This window comes from Plecotus auritus (genome assembly GCF_963455305.1).
Source record: "Plecotus auritus genome assembly, chromosome: 7".
NCBI classification, from domain to species: Eukaryota; Metazoa; Chordata; class Mammalia; order Chiroptera; family Vespertilionidae; genus Plecotus; species Plecotus auritus.
The window spans coordinates 66,283,638-66,305,539 of NC_137774.1; the positions used below are offsets into that span (position 1 = coordinate 66,283,638).

Below are 21,902 nucleotides of genomic sequence, written 5' to 3' on the forward strand. Positions count from 1 at the left end.
TTATAGCAAACCATATTGTACAGACCCGGGGCCCAGCCCCGGCTGGGTCCCCCACGTGCCCCCCGCCGGGCTGCCTCTTTCCCCTCCCCCAAGCGGCCCCAACCTCAAGCCTTCGCGACCCCCAGGACCCCTCCCATCGACCTCTGATCCACCCAGTCCCTCCCCCCACCCGCGCACCTCCCTGTTACCTGAGGTATGTGGATAAATTCCCCCCTCCCCTACATGGTACAACCCAGCTACCCCGGAGGCCTGGGCTGAGGGGCGGGCCCTGGCTCCCCAAGCTCCGCCCCCACACTGGAGGAAAGGGCAGGGGTGGGCCAAGACTGTTACTAAGTTCCCACGGCAACCAAGAGGGGCCATTACCAGCCTTAGCCCTGGCTTTGGGACGTGTCCATTGGCTGCTATTTCCATGGCAACCAGGAGTGGCAGTTCCCTGGGCAAATGGGATACAAGTTTCCATGACGATGAGTGGGAAGAGCCAAACGGAAGGAGTCTCATCTTCCCCATCGCTGGGATGGCACCCCACTCCACTTCAGGTCAGGAGGGGTGGAACTGCTCAATACAGTAAAGCAAGAAAGAGCCTGGTGGTGGCGCAGCGCCCACCGGTCCAGTCTCAGTCCAAGCGGTCCGGCCCTCACACTCCAGCTCCCCCAAGTCCGAGATTCCCCAGGTTCAAGTAACACTTCAGTACAGATGAATGTTCAAGTATTGAACGGGGAGGAAGGTAGGGGGCTGGGGTACCCCTCACCACTCCCCTGGGCCACGCTGAACAGCAGATAGGCCAGCTGGCCCCCACTCCTCGCAATAGCTGCCATTGTCAGTGACTTTCAAGGAGTCAGGGTTGGGGGAAGGAACTGAAACTGGGGAGTAAGAGGAGGAGTAACCCCCTGAGGGAGTGCTACTGCCCCCACACCTGCTCTCCCCCACACCCCTCACGTAGCCCTGGTTTTGGCTTTCCCTGGTTCCCCGAGTATCCCCACCTCTGATACCTGGACTCCCAATTGCTCCTCTGGTTTCCCTTTTTGCCCCTCCCTCCCAACTCCAAGTATCTGGTCTGTTCCCTGCACCCCTGGTGTTTTGCTTTCTGCCCCCCTCCCCCAGCCCATCCTCCACCTCCCCCAGCCCCTGGCTCCCAGTATCCTGTATGCAGATGTGTTTCCCCCATTCTCCCTCCCTCAAACTTGCACCTTACCCCCTCCCCCCCACCCACCATCCCTTTGGCTCAGCAACCCCCAGTACCTCTGACCCACTCCCCCCAGGGGATGGACAATGAAGCAGGTGGAAGGGGGAGGGGAGGGGAAAGAGACCCCCAGAAATATCAGTGCAGGGGGCAGAGTGGGGAGGCTGGCTCAAGTCCCTGGGCAGGAATCCCAAGTCGGAAAACTCAGGAATCCCAAGTCATGAGGTGGGTAACCTGGCCTCCTGGCAGGAGTGAAATGAAGGCCGGAGGTCCAGGCTCCTGAAGAGTCGGGGGGGGGGGGGGGGGGGAGGGGTAGGGGAGGGCACCCAACTAGCTGTCCTTGAGAAGCAACTTCTCCTCTGGGCAGCGGAAGGGGCCAGGGGGCCCGGCAGCTGCCAGGCGGGCACAAGCTTCAGGTGAGAGCTGGCGGCAGGAGCGCAGGTCTAGGCGGCGTAGGCGAGGACAGCGGCGGAACAGCGGAAGGCAATGGTCAGTGAGACGGTGGCAACCTGGAGATGGGGTAATGGTAGCCAACACCAGGAAAGTGAGTAGGGCGTAGGCACTGGTCATGGCAATCAACAGGCTAGCAGGATGGACAGACAGGGGACCATGCTTACCAGCAAGATTGAGGTGCACCAGGGTCTCTCGAAGTGGGGAGGTGGGGGCCGTGAGGAGATGAACACTGGGATCCCCGACATGGGCGCAGTGGCTGAGGTCCAGGGCGCTCAGCTGGGGCGCATGGCGCAGCAGGAGTCGCAGGGAGGCATCTGTCAGCTCTAGGCCTGCCAAGCGCAGCTCTGCTACCCCCTGCAGCCGCCCACGGCTCTCCGTTTGCCCTGGGCAGGCAGATGAAAGGTCAGCACACCCCTCTGCTTCCATTCCTGCACCTAGGCCCCCAGACCAGCTATGTGTACATCCCTGTATTCCTCACTCCCCAAATCTGCTCCCATTATATGTGAGCCTCGGCTGGGGCTTGCTGTGTGGCTTGCTCTTGTCCTCATCTCATCTGTTCATTGCTCACACTGCCTCCTCAGTGAGGCCTGCCATGATTATTCCACTTGAAACTGTAATATTCCACAATATTATTTTCTCCCCACTTTCACACCATCTGGCATATATTTTTTTCTCTTTCCTTCCATGAAGGCAAGAATTTTTGTTTGTATTGTTCTTGCTTTAATCCCAACAATTGGGACATAGGTGCTCAATATATAGTCAGTCACTCATCTAACAAATGACATCCCTACCAGGACTGCCATTCTAGGCTGCTCTCCCACTTTCATCTCCTTCCATGATTATTCAAGTCACCAACTGGATCCCTTTCTCTCCATTTCCCCTGCTACCACTCTGAGTCGACTCCACTCTTGCCTCAACTCCTGCCCCAGCCTCCTCACTCACTCTAGCCTCGCCTCTTCTTCCCGGAATCCAAAGAGAGCCATTCTCAAATACAAGTGGGCCAACATCCCTTCTGTGCTAAAAACTCTCCGAGAGCACCTCAAAGAAGTTCAATCTCCTTGGTGGAACCCTGCAGTTCCTACAAGGTCTATCACTTTCTCAGTTCTTTACTCCTCTCCCTCACCCCCAAACACTCGGACCAAATTCCACAGGTGACCCTGCCCTGAGAGACTCTCCTTGTGGCCACCTGTGCTCAGTCCTCTGCCTGGCCAGTGTCACTGGCTTTCAGGTCTGAACTCAGCCTCTTCCTTTATCTCCAGGGTACATGAGCTTACCTGCTCAACTTTGCACCCAAAGCGCACGCTCTGCTTCCCTTTTATTGAATTTACCATGTTCCTGGCATTACAGTTTCTGTTTGTTTTTTAAAAAACTAAACGCCTATGGTGCACCAGCAGCCACTAATTGAGCACTCACTGTGCGCCAGACACAGGCTAAATAAATGGCTGCCTGCCCTTAGGCCAGTGGCTCTCAAACTATGTCCCTTGGAAGGCTAATTAAAATGGATTGCTGGCCCTACCCCCAGAGTTTAGGTACTCTAAGTTGGGGCCTCAGAGTTTATTTTTCTAGCAAGTGATGTTGAAGCTGCTGCTCTGGAGACCATGCTTTAAGAACCACAGCCTTGGAAGACAAGCTCTCTGATAATCATTCCTGTTTACCGATGAGAAAATGGAGGCTCAAACCATTAAGCAATCTGTCCAAAGTCACATGACGATGAAGTAACAAAGCTAGGACAGCAGGCCTGGTGGCTCCAAGTCCAAACACCTACCACCATGCTATATACCTCCTGGCACCAGCCGAGCCCTTAGATAAACTAGATCAGATGCCACAAACTCATGAACCTTGCCTACACGAGTGTTTTATGGAATCTGCATATGCTAAAAATTTTCTAAGTGACTAAGCCTACCAAAAGGACATTTAAAAAATACATATTTTTTCTTGTTGATTTCAGAGAGGAAGTGAGAGGGAGAGATAGAAACATCAATGAGAGAGATTCATTGATGGGCTGCACGCCCCCCACACTGGGGATCGAGCCCGCAAGTGCCAACTGGAAATCAAACCATGACCTCCTGGTTCACAGGTCGATGCTCAACCACTAGCCACATGGGCTGGGCCTAAAGGACATTATTTGTTTATTTATTTATTTATTTATTACATGTTTTGTTTTGTTTTGAATTGATTTCAGAGAGGAAGGGAGAGGGAGAGAGAGATAGAAACATCAATGATGAGAATCATTAATTGGCTGCCTCCTACACGCCCCCTACTGGAGACTGAGCCTGCAACCTGGGCATGTACCCTTGACCAGAATCGAACTCAGGACCCTTCAGTCCACAGGCCAATGCTCTATCCACTGAGCCAAACCAGCTAGGGCAAAGGACATTTTTAAAAAGAAACTAGAGGCCTGGTGCACGAATTTGTGCACAGGTAGGGTCCAGCTGGCTCCCCCCATGGGAGCTGATTGGGCCAGGCTGGTGGGGGGTGGGGGGGAGGTGGGGAAGGGGATTCGTGAGGTTGGCTGGCCGGCCCTGTCTCTGATGGGGGTAGGGGGGCAATCGGGGGTGGAGCTGGCCAGGGGTCAGGGCCGAGGGAGGTTGGCTGGCTGGCCCCATCCCTGATGGGGTGGGGGTGGGGGTGGGGCTGGCCGGGGGGAGGGCCTGCCCCCCCTCACACCCCCCACATCGGGCTGGTTGCCTGGCCGCAGTGCCAGTTATTGATTGCTTGGCTTTTATATATATAGATTTAGATATTGAGCTTTTCCTTGAAAATGGTAAGATCTGACATCACTGGGCTACCCTTTCACCTGACAATTGGCTGGGAATGGGTTGCTAGAGCCTACTTTCTAATGTCCTGCACCAATCTCATCACTTGCTGCCTCTGTGAGGACCTGACTTGGCAAGCTCTGAATTCCAGCCACTCTTTTTTTTTTTTAAAATATATTTTATTGATATTTTACAGAGAGGAAGGGAGAGGGATAGAGAGCTAGAAACATCGATGAGAGAGAAACATCGATCAGCTGCCTCCTGCACACCTCCCACTGGGGATGTGCCCGCAACCAAGGTACATGCCCTTGACCGGAATCGAACCCGGGACCCTTCAGTCCGCAGGCCGACACTCTATCCACTGAGCCAAACCGGTTTCAGCGAGCCACTCCTTTTTTTTCATTTGAGGAGCTGAGAGCTTAGAGAGGAAATACATTACAGATGCCATCAACCTTGGGCCACAGCTTAAGTCACTAGAGGAAAGCAGAGGAAAGAGGGCACCCTGGCTTGGACAGGGAAAAGGAGGCAGCAGTGAGGGTTTCACTGAGGTGGCAGCATTTAAGCTGGGCCTTCAAGGACTAACCCTGTGGAGAGGTGGGAGAAGAATATGCCAGACAGAAAATAGCAGGGGCAAAAGCAAGAAGTAGAAATTTTAAGTTTTGCTCCAGGAACGCTGTACAAACCAGGCAGCCAAGATCAGAAAAGTAGGTGTAGAGTTCCAACATGCACAATAAGCCTGAGGGCCCGGAAGGCTCATCTTTGCAAGCTCCTGATAAAGGCGCTGAGACTGACATGAATTCAGGCAGAAGGAGATGGGGTCAGTCTGCCAGCCAACCAGCACTTCCTCACCTCATGGAATGCACTGTTCCCAATGCCCACCCTTACACGAGCCCAAATCTTCCTGGCTCAGTCCAGTTCCAGTTAAGAGTGGGCAATGGGTGAATGCTGTAGTTTGGCTTTGCCTGTGTGACTTGCAGCACTCAACCCCTCTGGACCTCTGGTACCTCATCCAGAAAATGCAAAGAATCCTAGCTGCTTCTCTACTCCTTTTCAAGGCTGCTGTGAAGGGGTGTGGTGGAGGAGGGTGGGAAGATGGAAGCCATGAAAGAGCTGTGAAAGCAAGATAGTCCTTGCCCTCACAGAGCTTAAGAACCTAGTGAGAGGAAAGGTTTTAATCAAACCATTTCACAACAGTACATTGCTATACTGGGAGGGAACTCTCTCAAAGTTGAAGAGGGACTCTGATTTCAATGGGGAAGAGAATCATGGAGGGCTTCTAGGAAGCAGTGGCATTTACATTGCAGCCTGAAAGGTGATTAGGAGTTAATTAGATGAAGGAAGATAAGAGCATTCTAGGCAAAGAAGAGTAGGCAAAGGCCCTGGGGCTGGAGGGAACTTGGCAAGGAGGTTGAGGTGGCTAAAATGCAGGAACCTCATGGGTGAGCAGGAACCAGACTATGGCAGGCCTTAGTGAATACAGTAAAACATTGATCTTTACCCAAAGAACACCAGGAAGCAACAAAAAAAGAGTTTACAGCACAGGAGTGAAATGGATACATTTGTCTTTCTGGATGGTTCCCCTGACTTTGGTGTGAAGAACAGACTGGTGTGGACCAGAGAAGATGCTATTGTAAGCATCCTATCTCTTGGCTAGACAAGGAGGCCCCAGGCCTCAGGACCCCCACCCCACACCTTATATGACCCCCAAGGTGACCAGACCTCTGCTCACCTGACCAGCCTCAGCTCCCAGCATCCCCCTCAGTCAATATAGGCCTCCTGCCCCACAAAACTACTTATTCTGCCTCAAACTCCCTGGAAAAACCCTGTCCCTTTCAGGACTCAGTTTAGCTCCTTTCAAGTAGGGCTTCTTGCATTGCTCCTTCACCCCCACCACAGCCCTTAGCCTACCACATCATGCTATAGAACCTTCTATTTCTGAGTCAGTCTCTCTCTGCATGACTGGGGTTCCACCAGGGTGGGGAATGAGGCTGATTCAGGCTGATGTCTCCAGGGTCCTATACAGGCCCAGGCCCATGCCCATGCCCATGCCCAGGCCCAAAATGTGTTCAACAATAAAAGCTGACTTTACTTGGCAGGGTACCTGGGCCTGACCCACAGTGAAGAGGTGGCTGGTCTGACTGGGGAGATGATACTACCACTCCACGCAAACTTCCAAGTCAATTGGCTCCCTCTTTCTGCTCTTTTCCCTTAGGAAAATCTGTATCTTTTGACTGTAGGGCAAGGGAGTCTAGGGACTAAATCTATTGCTCAGCCATATTTTTACTGGATCCACACATGAATTTTAAAAGAATATGAATTAATTGCCATCATTTAAAAACCAGGATATGCCACAGAAAATATATATTCCTGGCTCCTCTTGACAAACAGAACTGACTGGCCACAGAGGTCCACATTCTTCCACAGCAATAGCCACTGCTCCCTTTGGAGAAGGCTGTCCAGTGGAGCCCACCATACCTAGCGGCTTCACTTAGATCCCCTGGCTTTTCCCAGAATCCAGTGTCATCCTCCTATCCTCTATTGTGCTTCATCCCATAATTATCTCCCCCTGGAGGCCAGGGACTACATCCTCTTCATCCTGTTCCCTCCACTCCCATCACAGGGCCCAGCACACAGCAGGTGAGTGAATGAATGAACAATGGCCAAGCAGGGCCTTCCTTTCCAAACTCAAGTATTCTATCCTTTCTTCAAACCCTTTAACACCTGGCATGGGCCTCAGAACCCCACCTTGCCCAACCCGTTCTACAAATGAGCCAACGGAGGCTGCACCTGGTTTGGTGTCTGGCGGAGGCAGCAGCAGCTCTCGGAGCTGGGAGTCTTTAACATCCTCAATCCAGCGCAGGTCCAGGAGCCGCAGGGCTGGCAGTGGGGCTGAGCCCAGGGCAGAGACAGAGAGCCAGGAGCAGCCAGACAGCACCAGTTCCTGCAGGCCTGGGGGAAGTTAGGAAGCTGGTGCTAGGAGGGCTCTGTGCCAGGCTTATCCCACAAGTTATTCTATCCAACCTCACCACCTTGCCATACCTTGCAGTCGGTTCAGAAGCCACATGAGTTGCTTCTTGGAGACACCTGTCCAGCTGAGGTCCAGGGCTCGGGGCTGGCGACGAACCACACCACTAAGCATGGGGGGAGTGAGTGACTTCCGCCGGCTCAGGTCCATTCGAGGCCACAGACGCTTGTCATAGCACCTGGCAGCCACAAGAGGGTAGACAGCCCTCAGCTCTCAGGGAGCCCACAGCCCTCCCCACACTCAATGGCACACTGGTTTTCTCCTGATCCATACAGAAGGTGGGAGGAGGGGGCTGCAGGAAGCTCCAGGACCCAGGCCAAGAGGATTGAGTTTGGGGCTCAAACCCATTACTAAACTAGATGCAAGTTTAGTTAAAAACTGTTTTAGTTAAGAATTTTCAAATAGTCTTCCTGCTGGAAAGTCCATTCTCCTTGTGCCTCAGAGGCCTAGTTCAGAAAATGAAGATTATGATCCTTACTGGCCTGCCCCATAGGGCTGGTGTAAGAGCAAATGAGGTCGTTCTGGTGTTCATACCTTACAGCTTAAGACACACACAAACATCCTATATACCAGTGGTCGGCAAACTGCGGCTCGCGAGCTACATGCGGCTCTTTGGCCCCTTGAGTGTGGCTCTTCCACAAAATTACCACGGCCTGGGCGAGTCTATTTTGAAGAAGTGGCGTTAGAAGAAGTTTAAGTTTAAAAAATTTGGCTCTCAAAAGAAATTTCAATCGTTGTACTGTTGATATTTGGCTCTGTTGACTAATGAGTTTGCTGACCACTGCTATATACTATAGTTCCTTTAACACCAAAGGGAGCTTCGGCACTCCCAGCCCCGACCTGGGACTGCTCACTAAGTTATGTTGTTGGCTTGTGGTCACTTCTCCTCTACCAATTTCTGTTCTTGATCCACATCTGCCCCATCCTGATGGCCAGCTGCCTAAGGCTTGACTTACAGCCCTATTTGCTCTCTGTATTTGACTACTGTGTCCCATGAACTACAATGTAGGCTCCATAAGGGCACATCTGGGCTTTTCCCTTTAGTTTCCCCAGTATCCAGCACTGTGCCATGGGCACAGCAGGTTATCTGTTGAAACGAATGGGGCCAAGCTTCCATGAGCACTGCTCACAACACACTTCATTTACAGCTTTTCATTTATTCACCCAGTCAATGGCAGGTCCAAGGTATTGAAGCTACAAAGATGAATGAGGTCAGAACAAAGGTAAAGCAGGTTTCCTGATCCCAGCATTTCTGACAGCCTTGACATGCCCTTTGGAAAAGGGCTTCCCAAACTTATTTTATCAGGGAACCCTTCCCCACCAAGGTTATCTATTAATACTTTGCAGTGCACTAAGAGTTCCTTGAGACTCCCTTTGAAACTCTTTTAAAAAAATATATATTTTAATTGATTTCAGAGAGGGAGAGAGAGAGAGAAACATAAATGAGAGAGAATTATTAATTGGCTGCCTCCTGCACGCCCCCTACTGGGGATCGAGCCCACAATCCAGGCATGTGCCCTTGACCAGAATCGAACCTGGGACCCTTTAGTCCACAGGCCAATGCTCTATCCACTGAGCCAAACCGGCTAGGGCTGAAAACTCTTCTTAATGCAGTTCCTGAGGGCATGTCAGGAATTTCCCACTGGGTTAGATGACCTGTGACAGAAGCGGCAGGGGTGGAGAGGGCCCAGCAAGCTGTATCTCCCCCTGTCCCCCAATTCTGAAGGGCTTTTTCTCCAACCCCAGTCATTTGCTATTCACTTATCTGCAGAACATGAATTTATCTTTAAATTGATCCCCTCTATGCACTTAAAACCAACACTGTTTCACATAAATGTGTTAACCATAGAAATAAATACAATAAACACAGACCAGGGTTATTAAATTCTAACCAGGTGTCGCTGTAGCTTTGGGCTACCACCTAAAGACTTTTTGTTAAACAGGGAGATGAGTATAAGAAAGGTACTGAAGATGCAATAGCACACAATGGAGAGACCTCACTTTCAAAATTAATAAAAGAATTAAGCCTTTTTGTGCCACTTAAAACTGCCAGGCATACCTCAGAGCCCCTCGGTGACATTTTAGGGAACGCTGGAGGCCCAGACATTAAGGCTTCAATCCCAACAGCTCCACCTCCCTGCCCTACCTATCACCTCCTACCACTCCTTCCTCTTCTGGCATTCTAGCCTCTCCCACTCCCAGTTCCATCCATTCAACCACTAACATCTCTCTAATTCTAAAAAGGAAAAGAACAAAACAAAAACCCCACCCTCAACACAACTTCTGTCCTTAGGTCCTGCCCCTTCTCTCTACTCAGTAAAATCCTATTCCGTCCAAAACCTCTCTCTACCCACTCTGACCCAATCCTGAGTCCCAGCTCAACTGCGACCACCATCTTGAAGCTCCTCCTGGATCTTCCATGGCTAGAAAGGAACCCCTTCCCCCTGGAGGTACACATAGGCTCCCAATTGTTCTGTATCATACTCCACAAGAGCCAGGCCACACCATCAGCCTGCCTACAGACACACAAGGCTTTCTGGTGCCAACACATTTTGACACATATGTTGTGCTGGAAATGCCAACCAACCCAGATCCTTAAAGGCTCAGCGCCAGTGCCTCCTCTTCCAGGAAGTCTCCCCTGACTTCCCTTGTCCTAGAGCTAATCGATCCCTTTGCTCTTGCATGACCAGGAAACTGGATTTGAACCTCAGAGCGGCAGCCAACAGTCACTGAGGGCCCTACTGGTACTTAGTGTCCAGCCTCCACTGGGCACAAAGCAGTCAGAAAGTGGGGGAGAAACAGCCAGTCCACAGAAACTGAAGCGACAAAGAACATGATAAGAATCAATGAGAAGACTGAGACAGGGGAGCCGCCCAGGGAGACAATGTCTATGAGATTTTAAGGACAGCAGTCATTACTCCAGTGAGGAGTGGGTAGGAAGAGAGTGTACATTCCAGATGGGGAAGAACTAGTACCCAGGTCCAGGATACAGAGAGAACACACAGAGCTCAGAGATGCTCAGGCAGCATGAACAAAGGGCAATTCATCATCTCATAATAAGAATGATGATGATGTTGACTATAGTACTAATAACTACTATTCATCAAGGGTTTACTATGTGCCGGGTACTGTTGTATGCATTAAACATTTAACCTCACAATAGCCCTAGCAGGTAAATACTATTATCATCTCCTTTTTAGAGTCAAGAGAAAGGAGGCTCAGAAAAAAGGTTAAGAAACTTGTTCAAGGTATCACAGCTACTAAATGGTAGCAGAGCCAGGGCTTAAACCAAGCTGGTCTGGATCGGGAGCCTGAACTCTGGTGAGTGGGGAAGAGACAGGTTGAGGCTACAGAGGAGGCTAGGGTAGGGGTGACATGTCAAAAAGGACTAGAATGGCCCTGGCCAGTGTTGCTCAGTTGTTTGGAGTGTTGTTCCATGCACCAAAGGGTCGAGGGTTCGGTCCCCGGTTAGGGTGCATGTGGGAGGCAGCCAATCAATATTCTCTTTCTCTCTTTCTCTTTCTCTTTCTCTTTCTCTCTCTCTCTCTCTCTCTCTCTCTCTCTCTCTCTCTCTCTCTCTCTCTCTCCTCTCTCTCTCCTCTCCTCTCCTCTATCTTTAAAATCAATTTAAAAAATATCCTCAGGTGAGGATATAAATAATAAATAGAATTAAAAAAACATTTTTTAAAAAGAAGGGCTAGAATGCCAGGCTGAATTGCTGTGGCCACAGAGCTCAGAGGTGAAGGGCATGGGTATCTAAATTCCAGCTCTGCCACCTCTGTGCTTTGTGTGACCTTAGACAACTCACTGTCTCTCTTTGGGCCATTCTCCAAACTATAAAAGGAATTAAATGCAACACTTAATTCAAAGGTTTGCTGCAAAGATGAAGAGAGATAGTACAGGGGAGGTGTTTAGTGCAGTCACTGGGGCACTGTTCATGTCCAATAGGACTGTGCTAGCTCGTTGTGAGGCAACAGGGAGCCATGGATGGGTTCTTTCTAAGCTGGGGAATAACTCTAAGGCAAAAAAGCAGGAAGAACTCTTCAGGGACTAAAGCATGCCATTGTCCAGGGGGGTCAGGGCTTGATGTTCAAGTTTTCTAAACCATTCACTTTACCCTTAACTCCAGCTACCCCGAGTCATCCCCTACTCAGCCTACCTCCAAAATCCTAAAATGTAGTCCTACACCTCCCTCTTGCAGAGGCCTTTTGGGGACACAGAGATGGAGCAGCCCAAACGGCCACCTGTAAGGAGCTCAACAGCCTCCTGGTCTCCAGCCAAAGCCAGTTCTTCCCTCTCAGCTCTTGGTTCCCTGATGCTTCCATTGTCCTCCAATCTGTCCATCTCTAAGCCTCTACTTCCAACCCCTGCTGGCCTTGACCCTGTGTTCCAGTCCCTTCCTTGCCACTCTCTCTGCCCATGTCCTCCAAAGTCCCACCCCCCTTCCCTGAAACTCAACAACTTCGACACTTCTGCCTGCCTTCTCTCCCCTCCTTTTTTAAAAATTGATTTGAGAGATCAATTTATTGTTCCACCTATTTATGAATTCATTGGTTGCTTCCTGTATGTGCCCTGGTCAGGGATCGAACCCAAAACCTTGGCATATCAGGACAACTCTAACCAACTGAGCTATCCTGCCAGGGCTTCCCCTCACTCTTGACAGATCACTTCGCCTCCCAGTTCCAAGAAAAGATAGAAGTCACAGAGAGGAAAGCCTGCAACTTCCTGCTCCCCACCTACAAATTTCTCTCACTACCTCTTTCTACACTCCATCCCGATTTTCTCACTGTCACTCATTCATTCAATAAATATTTTCTTAGTACCGACTGTAAGCCAGGTACCATTTTAGAAACCAGGTACAGCAGCAAGCAAGCAAGTCCTGGCCTTAACCCTATGTGACCTGGCTTCCGTCTCCCCACCCCCATATAGCACAGCCAAGGATACCAAGGCCTCCTTGTAGCAAAATCCAACCGCCACTCTGGTCCTTGATCTCCTTTTGCCAACATCCAACACTGTTCACCACTCGCTCCTTCCTCAAGCTCCCTCCCTCAGAGCACAGCTCCACCCTTGATTTCCTCCAAGTCTCTGGCTGCTCTTTCTCTAATTCACAAATACTGACATTCTGTCTTCTGCTTTCTTCCTTGAAGCTGATATCTATAGATTAAAAACTCCCAAACTTGGATCTTTCTCTTAATAAATCACTTTGCCTTCTATCTAGTTCCAAGAAAAGACAGAAGCCACCAGACAGGACAACCTGCAACTGCCTGTTTGTTCACTGCTGTGTCCCTAGTTTCTAAACTCAGACCTTTCTCTTGAGCCTCAGACTGGTACATCCAGCCGTTTCCCTGCTAGCTCTGACTGGCCCACAAACCTTCCAGACCACACATGTCAAATCTGTGTGCTTCCCTTTCCCCTAGAACTTGCTTCTCTTCCTTTGGTATTCCCCAACCTGAGGACCGGCACTGTTGCCCACCCAGGCTTGTGGGCCAGAAACTCATTTGAGTCACCCTGAGGCCCCATAGCCACTTAGTCACCAAATCAAAGCTCTTCTGTTTTTGTTTTTTTAAAACATATCTTTATTGATTTCAGAGAGGAAGGGAGAGGGGAGAGAAATAGAAATATCAATGATGAGAGAGAATCATTGATTGGCTGCCTCCTGCACGTCCCCTACTGGGGATCGAACCTGCAATCCCTGTGGCCGGAATCAAACCCAGGACCCTTCAGTTCGCAGGCCCATACTCTACCCACTGAGCCAAACCAGCCAGGGCTCTTCTGCTTCTTAAATAAGTTCTCAACCTGAGTCACTTCTCTCCATTCCCTGCCCCTGCTTCTGGTCCCAGGCCTTACAGAGCCTTCTGAGTGTTCCCATTGTGCCCCACGGGCCCCTGCTCTTCTCTACCCTCATCTTCTTATGGAAAACCACCATTTTATTGAGTATTTAGTACCCTCCAGGAACTATGCTAAGTACTTTGCAAGAACCATCTCATTTAATCCCCACAAAGTATTAACTTGAACTCCAGATAGTGGATGAGAACACTGAGGCCTTGGTAGGTATAACTGTCCAACCATGGCCATACATCCAGGAAGTGTCGGAGTCACAGCTGATGAAACACATAAGGACCAAACTCCAGAGCCCACGCTGGAAACCACTGTGCAGTCCAGCCTCTCTCTACCTCTGGTCACACGTCTCTCCTTGAGGCCGAAACCAAGTCCTCCTCTTCAGTTCTGAATCCCTTGTACAAGCACAGGGCTGGCCTTGCTGAAGAGGCCTCAGCAAACACTTCCTCAACTATTACATGAGGCCGGGTGGTCACCTCCAGCAACTGCTGTAACTATCTGCTTCTATGTTGCAGGCTGACATGGAGCTATGTTCTGAGGACACAGATCTATGTTCTGAGGATGTGGAAGTCTGTGCTTTCAGTAATTACTTATAACTGACTGAATAATAATGATTATGGTTAAGGCATCGAGTAGTTTCTTTTTCCCAGGTACTGCCCTCAGCTACAAAAACACTATGAGGTATACAGACAATGCAGTATAGAATTGCACCCCTGAAACCTATATAATTTTACTAATCGATGTCAACACAATAAGTTAAATTAAAAAAAAACACACACCACACCAACTACTCTGAAGTAAACGTTTTGGTCCTCCTGGTTTAACAGATGAAGAAAATGAGGCCAGAAGCAGTTAAGAAACTGGCCCAACGGCAGACAGCTCCTGAGAGGAAGAGTCAGACTGAACCACAGGCACTGACCTCTAGAAACCAGTAGGCACGCACTAGCACGCAGAATCCACAGGAAAAGAATCAGAGTTTGAGTTCAGCTACTAACTTGTACTGTGACTTCAGGAGTCCCGCATTCCCTCACAGGGCTGCTATCATGAGGAAAAATCAGCTAACATTTGCAAAGTGGCCAAGAGGATGTCTAGTCCACAGTAAGTGCTTGAGAAAGAGCCTGAATTTTCTCATGTAATACAATATTTCTTGAGCATCTACACTGCCCTTTGTCCTGTGCTGGGAACATGAAGATAAAACAGACACAGCATCTGTACCACCCCAGAAACTGATTGGAACATGAAAACGAATAAATGAATGAAGGCTCAGCCCCCCTATGAGCTGTGAAGGGAACAGACTGTTCCGAGAGTTTGATTGGGGAGAGGAAGACCAGGGGTTTGGGAAGTTGAGGAGATTTCTGAATAAACAAGGTTCAGGAAGCAGTGGGGAGATGGGGGAGGACAGGCAGAGGGAGCTGGTAGTGGCTCTGGGGCATGAAGATGTTACTTAGGGTCAGGAGGCCCAAGTATGGCTGCTTGTGAGAAGGCAGGGGCCATCTCAGCAAAGAGCTTTCTTTTTTTTTTTTTTTTTTTTTTTTTTTTTTTTTTTAAATATATTTTATTGATTTTTTACGGAGAGGAAGGAAGAGTGATAGATAGTCAGAAACATCGATGAGAGAGAAACATCGACCAGCTGCCTCCTGCACACCTCCCACTGGGGATGTGCCCGCAACCAAGTTACATGCCCTTGACCGGAATCGAACCTGGGACCTTTCAGTCCGCAGGCTGACGCTCTATCCACTGAGCCAAACCGGTTTTGGCAAAGAGCTTTCTTATGTGTAAATGAAACAGGTAAGATTGTCCTCAGAAGAGGAAGTGTGAAAAGCAAACGAGATGATGCATATATAGCAGTGAGCACTATGCTTGGCACATACTAAACACTCATAAATTATACTGTTAAGAGGAAAGATTCGGGAACAAGAGGGGCTGGGTTCAAATTCCTGGTTCTATTGCTTCCTCTCCACATGACCTTGACCTCAGCTTCATCTGTAAAGGGGAGTAATAGTACCTACCTCACAAAGTCGTTATGAGGATTAAATGAGCTCAAAAACAGAAAGCAGCCTGCGCACAGTAAATGCAGAAGTATCATGCTGTAGTGTGCACACACTACAGAAGTAACAGTGACCAGGGAGGAAGGAGGAGGAACAGGCGACAAGTCACCCAGAAAGTGAGGAGGGTGTCAGCAATAGAACCTAGGCCTGTGCAGGCCACTCACCAGCGGCTCCAAGTCCGGCAGACTCGCATGCAAATGCACAGCTCTCGGGGCCCAAGGTGCTGGAAGACACGAAGCCAGGCAGCACGGGGCAGAGGGTGGTCGGATCCAGCAGCCAAAGGCAGTGTGTCGGGCTCAGGACTTCGAGGTGGAGGCCGTACCACATGACGCTCCAGCTGTGGGGGCCGGGGTGGTGGGGCAGGGCCCAAGGGCCAACTGAGGAGGGGCCCCCCACTGCCAGGGCGTACAGCCCGTCGCCCCCCGCGGTTCTCCTTCTCGCCTGAGCTGCCCCTGGCTGGCCGTCGCCCATTTCGGGCCTCGCCAGGGGCCTCATCCTCACTCAGGGATGTGCCTGATGAGTCGGAGTCTGAGTCTGAATCCGAGGAGGATGAGGAGGTGTCAGGCACCCGCTCTAGCAGCTGGCACATCCGCTTGAAACGCTCTAACTTCTCCCTCTGTGGTGAAGGGGATGGCACCGCTGGGCCCTCAGCAGAGGCCAAAGGTGGCTTTGGTTTCTGCAGAAAGATAGGAGACTGCTCTAGGGTCCGACACACAATTTCCCAGCCCCCTGCCCTTGAGGAGTCACCAGGGGATGCACAATCCAAGGGATAGTCCTGATCCAGCCCTGGCTCTGAGCAACGTGAGGCATTACCCAAGCCATGCCTGAACTTCACATTCCTTATCTGTCACATGAAGGCACTGATTCAAAGAATTAAATGCCTATGGGTTTCAGTAGCTCATGAATTTCCACAAGCAGCATGCTATGAAAACATAGTCCACATTTGAGTATTGGCTTGGCCATCAACTCTGTGTGACCTTGGGAAGCCCCTGTCTCACCATCTACAACATGGGACAATGGACTAGACAATTCCAAATGTCCAGTCAAGGATGTGAGAATAACAAAGATCACCTGGCCCTAGGCAGAGCATCCCACACTTGTTGACTCGTCACATCCTCACAGTGCTTGAATTGAGTGGCAACCTGGGTCACTCTTTAGACATGAGGCAAATGGGCTCTGGGCTCAGAGAGATTAAGTGCCAAAGTGACAAATGGCAGAGGAGGGATTTGAATGGAATTAGGCAGATTTAGTGTGTCAATGCAAAGTGACATCTGATTCCTTGCTTTGCTGTATGACCTTAGGCCAGTCTTTTAACCTCTCTGGACCTCATTTTCCTCGAATCTAGGTAAGTTTTATAATTTACAAAGCCCATTTACTTTCAGTAGATTTAAAAAGTGGGATAGGTAGATAAGGAAGGTAGATTTCCCAAATGAGAAAACTGAGGCTCAGGGCAGCTGACAAATTGCCAAGACCACACAGGGAGTCAGCAGGCAGAGATTTGGACTCAGTTCTTTCCCCTTTAAGGTTTGGAAAGATGATGCAAAAGGGTCAGATAATACCCTGAGGGTTCTTGGAAAGTCAGGGGCTCCTGTGGCCCTGGCCCCAACCCACTCTCCCCCTCCACTCTTCCCAGGGTCCAGATGCCCATCGTGGCCAAGTGGAGCAGGGGCAGGACAAGGTGAGCAGGAAAACACAGATCTCTGTCTCCAGGGTGGAGGGTGGGGCAAGGAAAGATGGGACAGGGAGGGAGGAGGTCCCCGGCACACCTCCCAGTGTTCGGGAGGGAGCCCAGGGTGGCAGGACGAGAAAGCTTGGCTTGGATTCAGAACCCTGGGGGGCAGAAGGCCTTGGCCGCCTGGGTCCGATCCTCGGAGGAGGCAGGCGTCTCCACCCACCTTCTTCAGGTGCCTCTCACGGCCTCCTTTCACCTACCAGGGAAAGAGGGAGACATAGGGAAAGGGAGAGACCCTTTAGCTCCTCACTGTCCTCAACTAAGATCCATGCCCTCCTCTTGGACTACAATTCCCAGAAGCCCCCACCTCAAGGAGAATTCTGAGCATGCTCACCTTCTAACCAATGTCTTGGCTCAGTAAGTATGCTCTCATCTCCTCTTTCTTCCCCCTCAGGCCCTTTCCAGCCCCTCCTTCTTCCTCTGTAGCAGCTTTGAGTATGCTCTTTCCCTAATCCCTAAAGTACCCAGGGCTCCCAATGCTTCACTGTCCAATGCCAGCTGCCCCTCTCACCTGTACCTCTTCTCTACATTGAGTATGCCCCAACCTCCCCCCAGCACCTCCTGAGTTACATCTCCCAACAATGCCTGAGGGAATCCATGGAGGGCCCACTCTCCCCAAAAAGGAAGAGGACTACCACTCCCAGATTCCCTTGGCTGAACCTAGTGAGCATGCTCCCTGGCTCACCTTTTTCTTTGGGGTTGGGGGCTCATTCCCTGACTCCCTCTCCTTTCTTTTGGGGGGCCCAGGCACGTCCTCTGGGGGGGGCCCAGCAGGCAGGGGGCCCTTGCGCCTGGGTGGGGGTGGTGGAAGTGGCGGCTCCTCCGTCAGCTTCCATCCACTCCCCAGGCTGGCTCCCTCCTCTCCGTTGTCAGTCCTTCGGCGGCCTGGTCCCTCACCCGAATCCTGAGGAGATGAATGCTGGGGGTGAGATTCTGCATAGCTCCCCAGCCCACTGGGAGCCCAGCACCCAGCCCAGTCCTGCCCCTACCTTGCTGGTCCGGCCTTCCTGGGTACAGCGAGGGCACTCCCAGCAGTTAGGAATTTCCGCATTGATAACACCCTCAGCCTTCCCCATCTGTGGGCAGAGGGCAGGGAATGGATAGAGGGTATCAGTCAAGTCAGAGGCAGTGTTCCCAACCTCCTTGCTCCTTGACAATTTGCCCATCCCAGACTCCAAGTTCCCCAGGGTCATCACCTTCAGGCAGCCAGGGTGGACGATCTCGTTGCAGATTGTACACTCCATGAGGCTCAAACCAAATTTTTCTTCCTCTCCCTCCACTGTGTCCTCCTTCCCAGCCTCCCCACACAAGAGGCACACAGCTGTGTGTGGGAGCACGGGCTGTTGGGGGAGAAGGGGCATCAGGGACCCCGAAAGCAAGCAACAGGGGAAAGACCCTTCTTTCTGGGAACCTTGGCCAGCTGCTGGAGGAGGTTTAGAACCTATGGGCCCAGCTGGATCAAATCTTGAATTTATTTCTTCTTTTTTGGCAGTATGACCTTGAGCAACTGATTTAATCTCATTCCTGTTTCTCCATTTGTAAAATGGGGCTAGAAATTTTTCCTGTGCAGAACTCTTTAAGAATGAGATAATGCAAGATGGGCATTTGTTACATAGTTTGTTCTAACTGTTGTGAATGTTCAGCTAGATCCAGGGCCTGTGTGACCCTGGAATTGTTGCTGGCTTTGTGAGAAAGGGAGACCATAAGCAAATATGACACTAATACTCAGAGAGGGCTGGAGGGTAGGCGACAGCAGCCTGGGATGATTCTGAGTTTGCTCAGTGGGCAGCCTAAGCGTTGCTCTGGAGCTCACAATGAATCAGGTTTGGGCAAGACCCCTGGGAACACTAAAGGTTGGTCTTAAGGAAAAGGGAGCAGCTTTCAGATAATATGACTTTGGGGAGGACAGTGGTAATACTGAGTCATATTAGGGAAAAAGGTTGTGAGACAGGCTCAAGGAAGAAGCAGGTAGGGGGAAGAAGGAACAAGAAAGTGGGCAAGGGCTGGGGGACAAAGAGAAGAGAGGGGCGGTGGGTGAAGAGACCAAGCAGTGAAGAGTCGCTGGAGGGAAAAAGGAAGTGATGGTGTGGGGAGGGGGGACACAGGATGCTACTGGAGGCCCATGGCTGCAGGGGAAGGGCCGCTCTCTGGAGCCCTGGGAAGCTCAAAGGATGCGGACAGCTGAGAAGAAACCTATGTTCCTCAGAAACCTACTGTGTGCTGGGCCTTGTAGCAGGCACTTCCATATCTGTGCTATTGTTTATAACTCAGCAAAAGAAACATTTTGCAGAGACAGTACCTTTGAGATTCAGTGATTTGCTCAAGGTCACACAAAGGGTAAGCTCAGCCTCAAATCCAAGGCCACTCTGGCAGGTGAGGAAAAGGCGAAAGAAGGCTAAGTAAGACCTATTTACAGGGGCTAGCTCAGGGGGTGGGCCCCTGTGCACAGATACCTCTAAGGAGTGGGATGCGAGGGGCCAGGTTTTCTATTGGTCTGTGCCTATGAAAGTTGGGGAAAGTATGACGGTAGAGACTGGGTTAGATTCTTCTGTGACCTAACATCGCCCTCAGCTTGGAGCTGAAGGGGGAAAAATGGGCCCGATGGACATCTGAACAAACCAGTGAATGAATGAGTGAACAAACAGCAACTCTACAGTAAACCCTAGGAAGGAGCTACCAGCCACCCCAGAAAGGCACTTAGGCCAGCTGGGGAAGGGCGCCCAGAGCCCCAGAGGGGGGCAGAACTCACGGCAGTGCACTGCCGGAGCAGGCACGACTGCTTCATGCGCCCGGGCCCCCCGAACTTCTTCATGTCTCGGCAGAAGTGGCAGTCCCCGCACTCAGTTCGCACACAGGCCCGGCAGCGGCGGCAGCGGGTTCGGCGTCGGCGCGCTCCGGCCCCCGGCCCCCGGCTGCTCGACGACATTGGGGGCGTCAGCAACGCCGAGGGCTGTGGGTGAATGGTGACAGGGTCAGGTGGGCCCACTGGAGCCCTGAGCTGGGAAACTCCTGACAGCTCCCTCCATTTCTAGGCAGCAAGAACTCACCCTCCTACCCAGGGAGCCAAGGAACATGGAGGTCACCCCTCCTGCAGGGCGTAGGGGGAACCACTCTCTGGAGGCCTACCTCTCCCAAGCAGCTAACCCGGCTCCTCTGGGAGCCTGAGAACTGGCTTCCTCACCTCTCGCCTCCTCTAATGCTTCCTCACGCGCCTCCTTGACTCGCCCAAGGAGGATGAGGGAAGCGGGCCTCTCCACTGACATCCCCACATCAAAGCTCCTGGGAAAGCCAGGGGCTCCTTGTCTGTGGAGTTACATTAGGAGGTCCCAACTTGTCCCGTTTCCCAAATGTACTATACCCCAAGCTCTCCCCAACCTAAAATTCTCCACGTTTACCTCCAAGACACCCAGATTCTTAGATGGAAGCGCCAGACCTTTCTTTCTCCCTCCTCTCTCTCTCATACAATGATCACCCAATTTCTCTTCCCCCAAAACCAGATCCAATGGGATCCTTGCCCCCCAAATCCCTATTCACTCTGCTGCCCAACTTCCAGGGCTCTGAGACCCTCCCTGAAATGCTGCTTCAGAGTCCCTCCTTTCCCCAAGATCTCAATTCCTTAGCTCCCCACAGAGCTCCCTCTGCTCTAAGACACCCTCCTTTTGTATTTCTCAGGTCAACCTGGGCAACCTCCTGGATTCCCTGGGACTCTAGAACCCAGCCTGACATCTTTACAGAACACAGGATGGGTGCCTACATGTGCCCCAACCCCAGCTTCCCAGGCTGCTTTCCACCCCTAATTGTCTAGAATCCCTTGGGCTATCCTTCCCATGGAAACCAAATCCTCCAAGATCCCAGCAGGCCTGGAGGGTCTCTTCATGGCCCCAGTCTTACCCCACCTTCCCCCTTTCCAGGGACTTCCAGACCCATTTATGGGGGTGGGGAAGGGGCCCTCCAGCGCTCCAGGGGAGGGGCCTAGAGGGCGGCAACTGCAGGCAGAGATGGGGGTCTGCAAGGGGAAGCAGGATCTAGGAAGGAAGGCCAGTTCCCCAGGGTGAGAGGTAACAGGATGAAGGACTGGAGATGAGGAGTTTGGAGCAAAGAGAGGGTGAGGCTGGGGGCGGGGAAGGTAGAGAGAGGCCGGGCTGAGGATCAATGGGAGTGGGAGCTGCCCAGGTCTGGGGGTGAGGAGGAGCCGCACGAACCCACCTCACACGTGTCCCGGGAGCCATCTCTCCCTTCTCGGCAGCTCCCGGCGGGTCGGCGGCCATCGGCGGCGGGGGGGCCGGGCGGCGCGGGGCGCGGAACGCTCAGAACGCCGGGGTCCACGGCCCCCCGAGGGCGCTCGGCCCCTCCCTCCGGCGGAGGCCGGGACGGCGGCGAGTGGAGATGGGGGGCGCCGGGGGCGAGGCCCTCCCACGGGCTGCGGCGCGGCCCTTCCAGGGGGAGGTCCTGCTCTGGGGGGCTCAGTCCCTCAGCCCCCCCAGGCCAACGGGGGCTCCTCGGGCGCAGGGTGCTCAGCTTCTGCCCGGGCCCCACTCAGTCCGGGGTCCGAGTCTCAGCTCCCCTCCCCCTTCTCTCCCCAGCGCCCCCGACCCTTTAACTGGCCCCTTCCCGGGCCCCCACTGCCCAGGGGTCTAGGGCCCGGCCTGGGACCCCCCACCGTTTCCGGGGTTCAAGCCCCGCCCACCACCGGTTCCCGGGGAGGGGGGGGTCCCTGTAACCTGCCCCCCTCCCCTGGGTCCTCCCCTAGACTGCGGCCCCCTGCCCTACCACTATCTGGCGATTCGAGGGGGGTGAAGGAAGCTGCTCCGGCCCCGCCCCCCCCAGCCTGTGTACGCCCCCGCCCTTTCCCCCTCCCCCCAGCGCGCGA

General features: G+C 52.1%; 1 protein-coding gene across 3 annotated transcripts; it reads right to left on the minus strand.

Moving 5' to 3' along the window:
- Positions 1-1,220: 1,220 nt before the first annotated feature.
- Positions 1,221-21,372, minus strand: FBXL19 (F-box and leucine rich repeat protein 19). 3 transcript variants are annotated; one of them, XM_080680168.1, is made up of 11 exons: positions 21,239-21,372; positions 19,782-19,982; positions 18,229-18,372; positions 18,022-18,108; positions 17,718-17,936; positions 17,196-17,228; positions 15,465-15,976; positions 7,429-7,592; positions 7,177-7,338; positions 1,798-2,016; positions 1,221-1,689 (listed from the first exon to the last, which is right to left on the minus strand). In XM_080680168.1, the coding sequence occupies exons 2-11, from the start codon at positions 19,956-19,958 to the stop codon at positions 1,511-1,513; spliced, it is 1,896 nt and encodes a 631-aa protein (XP_080536294.1). In that variant the 5' UTR covers positions 19,959-19,982; positions 21,239-21,372; the 3' UTR covers positions 1,221-1,510. The 3 variants fall into 3 exon arrangements, with proteins under 3 accessions (XP_080536294.1, XP_080536293.1, XP_080536295.1); XM_080680167.1 differs by having other exon boundaries at positions 17,067-17,228; XM_080680169.1 differs by lacking the exons at positions 7,177-7,338; positions 7,429-7,592 and having other exon boundaries at positions 1,525-1,689; positions 17,067-17,228.
- Positions 21,373-21,902: the final 530 nt, after the last annotated feature.

Bases quoted from the DNA above. Each gene is read 5' to 3' on its own strand.
- FBXL19 (XM_080680167.1), bottom strand. From the start codon at position 19,958: ATGTCGTCGAGCAGCCGGGGGCCGGGGGCCGGAGCGCGCCGACGCCGA. The intron at 18,373-19,781 runs GTGAGTTCTGCC...CTCCCCCAACAG, and splicing joins TGCTCCGGCAGTGCACTGCC to CCCGTGCTCCCACACACAGC. The intron at 17,229-17,717 runs GTGAGCCAGGGA...TTTCCCTGGTAG, and splicing joins CCCCAACCCCAAAGAAAAAG to GTGAAAGGAGGCCGTGAGAG.